General features: G+C 38.3%; 2 protein-coding genes across 2 annotated transcripts; both read left to right on the top strand.

Moving 5' to 3' along the window:
• Positions 1–3524: 3524 nt before the first annotated feature.
• On the top strand, positions 3525–5150 carry LOC117474508. Its single transcript, XM_034120331.1, has 5 exons — positions 3525–3598; positions 3741–4136; positions 4544–4705; positions 4844–4893; positions 4974–5150. The coding sequence occupies exons 1-5, from the start codon at positions 3562–3564 to the stop codon at positions 5091–5093; spliced, it is 765 nt and encodes a 254-aa protein (XP_033976222.1). The 5' UTR covers positions 3525–3561; the 3' UTR covers positions 5094–5150.
• Positions 5151–8952: 3802 nt separating this feature from the next.
• Positions 8953–11392, top strand: LOC117474798 (the record flags this gene model as incomplete). The annotated part of the gene is made up of 5 exons (XM_034120803.1): positions 8953–9135; positions 10268–10317; positions 10511–10873; positions 11006–11149; positions 11304–11392. Coding segments are annotated over exons 2-5 (633 nt in total), but the record flags the coding sequence as incomplete, so codon positions are not given.
• Positions 11393–11807: the final 415 nt, after the last annotated feature.

Below are 11807 nucleotides of genomic sequence, written 5' to 3' on the forward strand. Positions count from 1 at the left end.
GGTCACCAATATTTTCCATGGTTGCTTAGAAACAATGGGTGGCTCAACTTCCTAACAGTCTCAAATGACGTCACACTCCCCTACTGTTGTTGTTCTTGTTGTTTTTGCATGACTAAACCTGAAAAGGCTTTAAATGTATTAACTGCATAAATTGCTGGATTGAGAGAGACAGAGACACAGATTTGGTGTATTTGGTAGCACTTGAAAACCGTACACAAAGAGAGGGCTGGTGAATCTGTTAGCCACACCGGCTGCATGTGAAACTCTTCTGACCTCCAGTGGAGATGTGAAGTGATAAACTAAAAGAGCGCTGGATTAGGAAGACACCAAGCTGTCCCGAACAGCCTGAACAAGAAAAAAATGTCCATCTTGGTTTAAAACTGATTCATTAAAACAGCTGGACCTTTACATCATAATTACTACAACACATTTCTCTTCAAAAGAGGTCCCAATCAATCAAATGAAATGAAGACAATAAAAACGCCATTACTTTACATCTTATGTGACATTATCAAAAACTTGAACTTGAAATAAATATGATTTATTTAATGACAGAGCCTATAGCAGACCATAATAACGACAGTAACAATAAATGCATAATCCACTTTAAGTATTTAGGACTGTTGACACTGTTAGTGGCATGGACCACACCAAAGTGTATTTAAATGAATTTGGTGAAAAAGCATATTGTATACTGAAGAAATGTTTTCCTTTATTATTTTCTTCTTAACATAATGGATGTCTGTTTTATTTTCTTCCACAATTTAAACTACAACTTAAACTTGATCAGATGTGCACATTGGACTCTATACAAAAAAACACCTGTTAGATGTTATGGAGTGTATAGCCTGTGAGCTAGTTGAGGCAGTCAACTCGAGGTACAATGACACACACATGTGACGTGCCTTACCCCCTCATACCACCAACCAAAAACATTCTTCTAAATCTGGTGCTCTATTTTACCTGCAATACTTGCCATCTCTCCCTCTGCATCGCCAATGCTGCTGCTGCCCTGCTTCTGCACAACTGCTGCTTTTCTGCCCCAGCATCGATCTCTAGGCTCCGGGGGAAAGTTATTTAATCATCACTCCTCTTATTCCATGTAAAAAATATCCTGGAGAGTGATGATGCTGGTGCCTAGATGCCTTATGCTACTGTAAATAAACATTTCAAATGTGAGTGTCTGACTGAAATACAGTTTGGCTTCCGATTCACATTTTGACTGAATTCGACCTGTTACAATTCATAATGGATTTGATGATTATATCTCTCCAGACACAAAAGTTGTTTTCAGACAATTTCCTGTTCTATCTCAAACTGCTATCATCCCCCACATACCGTTCACCAGTGGTCTGAGACAATTCAAAATACACTTTACAGGAAACCCACATACATCCCCTCACACGCTCAGCATGCAGACAGACTGAAGCTGCAGACGAGTGGCCTGCTGAAGGTGTTGGTGGAATAGAGTTAATAAAGTTGTTCTTAAATGTGCAACGCTTTGTTCACATGGTAGAAATTCCCACAAGCTTGAAAACAGTAGTCAGTGGTTTGGTTAGATGGTGATATTTATGTATATCTATAGAGTCAAGCCAAGCATCTGCAGCCACCTCAGCTACGTTTAGAAGTACAGGTCATATTAAATGATTTAAACATTTTTATTTCAAAGCCAACTTTTTGATGAAAGTAAAATAGTTAAATAAAATATATTGTTCCACTGTGCATGTGGATAGTATGTAATTTGTAATCCCTGTAATGCTACTGTATGATGTCCTTTTGTTGTTCTGTTATGTTTTTAATGTTTCATGTGGAACCTACTTGAGCAGGTCTCCCTTGAAAAAGAGGTCAATGATCTCAATGGGATACAACCTGAATAAATAAAGGTTTGAAATGAAATGAAAATGTTTCTCTGTCCTTTGTCTTTGACTGATGGATGTACCAACATAATATCTGCATTCTTTTGTCTTAACATAATTGCTGTGATAATGCTAAATGTTTAATGTAACATTTTACATATATTTTAAGGTATTTCTGAGCTTTCGTCACAAACCGTGTTTTAGTCTAAATTCTATAATGAATGTGTTTTGTTATTTAGCTTGTTACACAATGTAAAGACTTTTAAAAATATAAAATATGACATGTAAATAACGTTATTTTTTTACATTTTTTTAAATATTTGTTATATGTATGCTTTTAAAAGTCATCAACAGTAGCATCGTTTTCGAAGCATATATAACATTTAATTTCATGTACATAATGTTGTATGTGGTTGCCAATTTCTTTTTTGAATATATTTGGCAACATGGTATTAATCAAGATATTAATTTTGAACAATGAAATGAAATGTTTTGTATCTTAATGAGCTTCCACTTACAAATCCATACCCCATGTTGTAAACTCAGTGTATCTGGAGTGGGGCACACTTTTTCATCTGTGTTTCCCAGTTTTGTGAGTCCTCAATGTTGGTCAACAGACGCATTTGAATAAAAATATTTGAATGATGCAATAGTGTGAAGGTGGATTAATAATTGAGTAAATCAAGATTAATTTCCAAGAACTTGATTGAGGTAAAAGCCTCTAGCCTCAGATTGTCATTGTAGATCTGAAATGGAACAATGGCACTACAAAAGATGGTTTATTACTTATTTTGTTAAATCAAATTATTGGAGATACAATCAATATTGAATTTATTTCTGAAGATCCCTGAATAATATACTTACCACTGAGGTTTAAAATATGTCTCAGTGTGTAAAACTGGCAACAGGCTGACATGAAAACAAAAAATAAGATGACATATTGTTATTTAGTTTTAAATAATTTTGGTCTTTACCACAGCCAACATAAATAAATCCGTCTTTAAGAACAGGATATCTTCTCATTCAGAAAAACCATGCCACTGAGTCAAATGTTAGAGCAGTATAAACATGGCAAGCAAAACCATATGGAAACCTGTTGAACAGCATCACCTAAACAAGTAGGTAGTATTAAATATCAACTCCCTATATGATATCCTGATTATAACTTCAAACCCAAACACTGTCTATACATATAACCTTTAAACTTTTCACATAAACCCCCCAAAACAACTTTTGTGAGCTATTCAAAGTTGGTCCTTTAGACTTTGGAAGAGTTCTGCTTGCGATACAGGCACTTACATTTTTCTTCGGAATAAAGTCTTTATGGAAGAGGATGTGGCAAGGTTGGGTTTGTCAAAATCTGTAAATGATTTTCAGATCATTACCCCCTGATCTACAATAACCCCAAATGGCCATACAGTAGGATCCCTTAACATTGTCTTATTTGATGATTGTTAACTTCTCCACACCTCAGTTTGATGCTAAGGTTAATCCTTTTGTGGGCCTATATCTTATCTAGTGATCACATCAAAGCCAAGAATAGCACGTATATCTGGACCAACAGAAGACAAGAACTGAAACAATGTTTCCACTCAACCCAACCAATCATTGCCTTAACTTCCTTTAACGGAAAAATCTGCGCATGACGTGATATCTCTGAGTAAAACCTGTTTCACTTGTCTTTAACTCTTGGTCATCATCACACATGGACGGGCCACATATTTTCATTTTCATCCTCTTAGGTTTTTCTTTTGATACTATTTTTGGAATTAATTCATTACACTTCCATTTGGAATGATTCATTTTGACATGTTCATTTTATTTTAGAAGGAATCTGCCCCTACCTTAATGTGAAAACACTGACTACATATGTTTGTTTTCCAGGAGTTGTATCTTTCAGTCATTGGACCTCTGGATCAGAGTTGGAGATGACATTCAGACCAAGAGAAAACATCAGTCTCTATTGTGACTGCAAGTTATCAACCGGAGTATACATCGTGTGGTACAGGAACTGCTCTCATGAGAACCAGCCTTCTCTCGTCCTTAAAAATGAATGGACACAAACCACAAACATTGAACGCGTACTTAATCCTCTCCCTCGTTTCTACTTTGTGAGAAACTATTCCTCCGAGTCCTATGACCTGCTGATCATTAACACCACTGAGACCGATGAAGGGCTCTACTACTGTGGAACTGTAAAGTTTGATGTGGCGAGTGAAAAACAAATTATTCGCAGACATCTTTACACAAATGGCAACGTCTCAACAAGAATCCGATTAAGTAAGTGTGCTGTTCCAGTTTTGTACCTGCAAGATATATGTGTGAGTGAAGTGTATGGAATCAATTGACTTAATGTTCATGGTACAGTACTGAAATACTGTAAACATTGTTACAAATAATGTTCTTAATTCTGGGGCTGCATGTTTCATCCATATGTATTTATTCTTTATTTTTGTGCATGGTGAGCTTTGGGATGATTCTACATTTCAGGCTCAAGCAATATTGATTCATACATTGCATTTGCTGGAATGAGTTAAAATAAGTACAATACAAGACAAGCACAAGTTTCATTTGAGGGCCATACTGCATTATATTTTTTTTAATTAGCTGAGGGCTGATTCAAAATGGCCGGGGGCCAAATGTGGACACCCCTGGATTAAGCTAATCGACAAAACTTTTTGTTTTAGACTCCAGTGAGCCTGATCACAATGAGACTTCACAAAACTGTGGTGTAATGCGAGACTGCAATGGTGTGTGCTGGATGCTGCTGTTCTCTCTGTGTCCAGCTGTTGCTGCTCTGTCCTCTCTCCTCTCCTCTCTCCTGGTGTACCACCTCTGTAAGAAAGAAGGTAACTAATGTTTATCTCACTTTTAAAGTTTAACTTGTAATGTCAGACATATCTGTGATAATTCATTGACAATGATTCTCTTCTCTTGATACTGTGTGAGTGTACCATGCTGTAATGATGACGTATTGAATTCTGCAGCTAAAGAACTTCAAACTGATCAGCAAACACCTCAAACAAGACAAAATCAGGTAGGAGAAACAGTAAAATATAATCATGACAATAAATCTGAAAATGATTATAATTCTAAACAACAAATGTAACATTTAAGGATGAAGATGTGTGTTATGCTGCACTGGAAATTCGCCCGGCGTCACATAGACCAAAGAGGACGACAACCCAGAGTTCTGACTTCAGCACCTATTCTGCCATCAACACTTCTAGGATGTAAAGAGTTTGAACAACAGCACAAAGCAGAATCTATGACTGATGAGTAAGAAAATGTGAATTAAATAAATTTCAGTCAGAAAACCCACGTGTTTCTTTGATATGTTTATTAGAAGCAGCATATAGTTTGACTTTGGTGTCTAGGCCCGGGCCTCATCACTCCACAGACTAACATAGCACATTGAGTGATGATTAGATAACTATCCCCTGAGCCTACAGGTGGGTGCTGGGGTGGAAGCTGGGGTGGTGGTGGAGCAGTGTCCGGTGCCTTGCGCAAGGGCAAATCTGAGTTATATAGGTTTAGGAGAACGTGTTTGTTGGTTGTAAGAGGGACAAGGCACGTCACGTTTTAAATGTATCATTGGTGCTTTAGTTGACTGCCTGAACGAGCTCGGAGGCTTCGCCCCATTTGTAGTAGTTTAATTGTAAAGTTTATACGTTGCAAAGTTCTCTATATGTACTCTCTAAATTACTCTATTTCTAATTTCCTGACACCACTTAAAACATTCTAAAAGCTACTGTAGCTGCAGCATACAGTACAGTACAGCATGGTACTGTAGATGGTAACAATAACTTTTGTGTAAGGGTTATTCAAATGTGTCTGTAATTGTTCAGAATGCTGATGGAGTAAGATGTGAAGTAATAAACCAAAAGAGCGCTGGATGAGGAAGACAACAAGCTGTTCCGAAGATTCTGAACGAGACACAATGTACCATCTTGGTTTTGAACTGATTCCCTAAAGCAGCTGGAACTTTACATCATAATTACAATTACAATAACACATTTCCAAAATGAAATAAAACAATAAAATCAGCATTACTTTGCAATCTAATGTGACCATTAACAAAAACATAAACACCTACTGATATTTATTTAGTTTCCATTCAATTATTTCCCTTTGGCAGCACATTGATCTCCATTGTTGTTGTAAAATACGTGAGTGAAGCCTGCGACCTAGTTCAGGCCATCAACCTGAGCTACAATGATACATGAACATGACGTGGCCTGCACTCACCACCAACCAAACACGTTCTCCTAAATCTGGTGCTCTTTTTAAGCTGCCAGACTTGCCATCTCTCTCTGCTCTACTTCTGCACCACATGCTGCTTTTGTTCTGCCCCAGCATCCACCTGTAGGCTCTGGTGATTCTGTTATTTAATAAGGCACTCTTTGTAAAAATGTCTTGTAGAGTGATAATAGTGGAGCCTCAATGCCTAACTTTTTTATACTTTGTAATAAGCATTTTAAATGTGAGTTGTTGTACAGTTCATCTTTCAGTCCACATCTTTGACTGAAATCGATCAGTTACATTCCATAATGGCGTTTATGATTCATCCCTGCAACAAGACACCAAAGCTGTTTTCAGCCCCCACGTACCCTTCACCAGTGGTCTGACACAATTCAAAGTAAGCTTTACAGGAAACCCACAGTGACAAACATCCCCTCACTCGCTCAGCATGCAGACAGACTGAAGCTGCAGATAGTGACCTGCTAAAGGTGTTGGTGGAATTGAGTTTAGTTTTTTGATCAATGTTTAAGTTTATTCTGAAAAGTGGTAGATTTTGTTCACATGATAAAAGTCTCCACAATCTTGAGTCAGAGGTCAGTTTCTTAGATGTTGTTATGTATGTATAACTTCATCAACCTCAGCTATGTTTAGAAGTACAGTTTATTTTTTAATCTGTCATATCAGTGACCACATCATAACTGTGTGAGATCAAATAAGACGAGCTCTGGTTGCACTTTGCAACAGGGCATCGTTTGCAGACAGATGCAGAGTGTGGTTTCATACAACGTCATATTTAAGATATGATGTTTATCTGCATTGTTGAGTCTGAATAACATCTTGTGGCATTTTCGGATGGAAGATTTTCTGTTGCAAAATAGTATTTTCACTTAATTACCTTTGACTTATTCAAAGGTAACTCATAGTTATCAAGTATTGATTTATCTTTATACACACCTACAGTACATTGAAATAATGAGGCTGGGAATATTGCAAAACAGGTTATGCTTGGAAAAACAGAGAAGGATGAGGGGATGCTGATTGTGAACTTTAGCCTCACCGGCTGCAGGTGAAACTTTTCTGACTTCTACTGGAGAAGGGTTAGGGCAGAAAAGAGAAGTTATGTGTTATACTACATTAGCTGGGATATGCAAGTTGACCTAGATCAGAAGCTCACCTACCGGGCAGAGATCATCACAACCAATCTCAGGCCAGATTTGATCACTGCTCCTGGTACTAGGATGGGTAAAAAGCAGAGAACAAATGTCACTGTGTGTGCTGTGTGCTCTGCATGTGTGACCATTAAAGAGGGTTTCATCCCTCCAATTCTATCATGTGGTCAACCTCACCAAAGTCCTTGTACATCATTTAATGAACTGAACAATGGGAGAATGCAGTCGATGAAGCTTTTAAAGTACTCGGATATAGCAGCCGAGGCAGTACAGCGGGGATGGAAAACACAGGTTCTCCCAGTGGAGGACGGCTGCAGAGGCTTTGTAGCCAGATAAACCACTAGGCTTCTTCAAAGCATGGGGGTCCGAGGGGCAGGCACTCCGACAGGCCATCAAGTCACTGGGAGAAGCGGCTGACCAAAGTAGCAACTGGCTGTGGCTGAAAAGGAGAGATTCCATCTGGGCTGCAAAGTAACCAGCAGAAGGGGTAAAAGCGGTGTGGGTGGGCTCACCTGGGACGCCAGGTGAAACCGTTGAGCCCTCTGGAGATGTTGTGGGCCTATCAACGAAACACTGAGGAAAGAGGGTGCCCACCTGATGACCCCAATGATGTTATTACCCCTTTATCTACTCAAGAACTCAAGAAGGTGCCAATTATTATAAGGGAATTAAAAAGAAATCAAATCCTATGAGCTCAACAAAGTAGGGGGTTGGGGGTTAGGGGGTTGTCGACCCTCCGCTTCGCGTCGGGCCGAACCACACCCCTTAACTGTGATATAATGGCCATATACCACGGCCTGTCGTGAGCTATTGCTTAAGCAGTCAATAACGGTCTAACTCTCAGCCAAGCCAGCTCAAAACAAACTTGTAACACTGCACCAAACCTATACACATTGCTGGTTGGTATAGTATTTATATTCAAATATGAGCCTACATTTCTTTAATTAATAACACGATCTGTGAGCCAATGATTTTTTGTGCTTTTATTCCTGTTAGCTGTAGCCAAAGCAGCAGCTACAGTATGATGATTACTTTACTCTTTGACCAGGTGACATTATGGAAGGCGAGCGGAGTGTTTCCATAAGAACAGAACAACAGTGGTAGCCAAGCAGATCACAGCTTATGTGCAAGGTCTCTGCACACTCTGGGCTACTCACTTAAGTTGTTTTTACGAATTCAACGCTCCTGTATTGTACATATTGTTGAGGTCTGATGATGAAACATGTCCAAATTGTGAACTTTGAAGAATAAACAAAATAAAGTCTTGATTCCTGGTCCATTAAGTTAAAGGGGTTAATGGGGGATTCAACACATTTCTTAGAGCAGGATCTACTTAATATGATCCATTTGACGCGTTTGTTTTATTTAAGCAGGGAGAAAGCATAGGGATCCATGCCCTCTGTTAGAAGTTACAGTATAGTAACAAATGAGGCAGTCTTTTGTTACTGTACACAGTAAAGACATGCATTTGATCCTTTACTTTAGTCCTATTGGAGGATGTTCAACTTGTAGCAATTGTGCATCATTATGTCCAAGTCTATAACTCTGAAATATTCAAATATACAGTGTACGTCCTTTGTGTAAGGTACTACTGCAAGTTTTTTTAGGCTGTAATCTATCGTGTAAATGGCTACATCTCAGTTAGACGCTGAGGTTAATCCTTTTTAGGACTATATCTCCTCTAGTGATCGCATCAAACCAATAGAAAACAAGATCAGAAAAAAATGTTCCACTCAACCTGCCAATCACCATCTATACTTCCTTTAATGGAAAAGTCTGCGTGGGACATGACACTGTTTCGCTTTGCTCTAACTCTTGGTCATCATCACACATGGACGGGCTGCACATTTTCATATATGTTCTCTTGGGTAATTATTTTTGATTTATTAATTACAAATCCATTTGGAAAGAATTGGTATTTACCTTCTCTTTATGTTTTTAATTCGACTTTTTTGTTTCAGTTTGTTTTATTTCTTTCCACAACTCCAATAACAAGTTACACTTGATCAGATGTGCAGATCAACCTCCATGTGTAATTGTATTTCCTGTTTGTTGTTATTAAATACATTTAAACTTCTAGCTCAATTCTTGACTGAAAGTAATTGCTAACATTTCATAATGGTGTTTTATAAGTATTGCTCTGCAACAAGACACAACTTTTATTGTCGGACAATTTCCAGTTTTATCTGAAATGGCTATCGGCCCCCACCCTTCACCAGTGGTCTGAGACACTTCAAAGTAAGCTTTACAGGAAACCCACAGTGACAAACATCCCCTCACTCGCTCAGCATGCAGAGACTGAAGCTGCAGATAATGACCTGCTGAAGGTGTTGTTGGAATTAATCAGTGAACGCATCATAACTGTGAGATCAGATAACACGAGCTCTGGTTGCACTGTGCAACAGGGCCATTGGTTGCAGACAGATGCAGAGAGTGGTTTCATACAAAGTCATATTCAAGAAGTTCATCTGCACTGTTGAGTCTGAATAACATCTTGTGGCATTTTTGGATAGAACATTATTTGTTAAAAAAAAAAAATGCTTCTTCTACTTATGTTTATATTTATCAATACTCTTTATCTATAGAGAAGAGTTAGGGCAGCTCAGAGAGGTTATGTGGTTCATTACATCAGAAGGAGAGATCTGACCCATTTTAAACACATCTTCCCTCTTTCCTCCTTGTTGGACAATGTTTTTCTTTTGCAAAAATCTCCAAAAACTGCTTTTGGGATAGCAGTGTTTAAAATAATGTTTTTGTTTGTTTTTAGAGCAGACAATTGAAACCACACACACGTATAATAATCACTCACAATCTATACCCCAAGCGGGTTTTGAACCCCCATCTCTGTGTCAAACGTGTGACTTTCACACTGGGCCACTTCCAGCGCAAACAAATGTGTTCAGTTCAACGTGCCAATCACAACTGACATGTCCTTAAATAGAAAAGTCTGGGCAGGTCAGTACATCCAGCAGTAAGACCTTTCATGTTTTTCTTCATCAGGTCATCATCACAGATGGAAGGGCTCCGTATTGTTCTGGTCATTCTGCTAGGTAATACTTGGTAGACTCATTCAGTTTTAATATATTTTATTCATTGTGTTATATAAAATTAATGCGTTCATTGTCAGCGCTGTAATGAGCAGTAATCTGCATTTAGTGTAGTGGGATACACTGTGTTACTCTGTTGTAATGCACACTCATCACATTTACATTTGATTTTGTGATTGCTTTCATTTTACTGTAGTAGTATCATGCACTCATGACTGGACCTCTGGATCAGAGTTGGAGATGACAGTCAGACCAGGACACAACATCACTCTCTACTGTGACTGCAAGTTATCATCCGGAGTATACATCGTGTGGTACAGGAACTGCTCTCATGAGAACCAGCCTTCTCTTGTCCTTTATGCATATAGAAAATACTTACGTTTCCACTTTGTGAGAAACTCTTCCTCTGAGTCCTATGACCTGCTGATCGTTAACATCACTGAGACCGATGCAGGGCTCTACTACTGTGGAACTAAACAGTTTAAGGTGGAGAAAAACGAACAAATTACTTTCACAAATATTTACACACATGGCAATGTCTCAACAAGGATCCATGTCAGTGAGTATGCTGTTCTTACTAATCGATTTATCTTAATTGACAGTATTAAAAAAAGCTTCATCTACTAAATTAAATCTTTCAATTTTGAGGCAAACTGAGAAAAATTCAAATGTAAATCTAGATATGTATTAGTTCCAGATTCCAGCTCATGCCCTAACCCCGGTGGACACATTTTGAACCCTGTTGTGCCCTGGATGATGGTGCTCACTCCAGCCTTTACTATTCTCACCTCCTTGATTTCCTTTATTCTGGTGTATCTCTTCTGTCAGAAAACAGGTACTGTTGTCGCACAATTGTTTTCCCTACTATTGTTTAAAAGAAATGATGTCAAATCTATTATTTATACATAAAGGAAAGCTCTCATAGTGAACTATATTTTCATAGGTGAAGTCGGTGGTACTTTGTAATGTTGTTGTATTTTATTTTGCAGATAAGGATCCTCAAATTCTCCAGAAAAGACTTAACACCAGGATTCAAACAAGATGGGATCAGGTAATGAACACAGGACATTTAGGAAATGTACAAAGTCTACACGATCTATAAGATGCAACTTTTAGCAGTCATCTCCTCGTCAACAGTGGTTTCATATGTTCACAGTTAGACATCTTTATTTATAACAGCAAACAATATTTCTAAAGTAACAAATGTCAAATGATCTCTCAGGAGAAGATTTGTGTTTCACACGAGTTGTGTTCCGAGCGAAGGATGGAAGAAAACAACAATAGACGGAAAATGGACAAACAATATCACATTCACACTGTTTAGGCAGAAACAAAACTAAAGTGCAAGGAGTTCAGATTCAGAAGGTTTACATTCATGTGCTCAGTTTAAGTATTCAATCCCTCCTGCTTTTCTCTCAGTTGTTGTGCCAATCTGACACACACACACACACACACACACCACCAGACGCACACACACACACACAGACGCACAC

This window comes from Trematomus bernacchii, unplaced genomic scaffold (assembly GCF_902827165.1).
Source record: "Trematomus bernacchii unplaced genomic scaffold, fTreBer1.1, whole genome shotgun sequence".
Taxonomy (NCBI): Eukaryota; Metazoa; Chordata; class Actinopteri; order Perciformes; family Nototheniidae; genus Trematomus; species Trematomus bernacchii.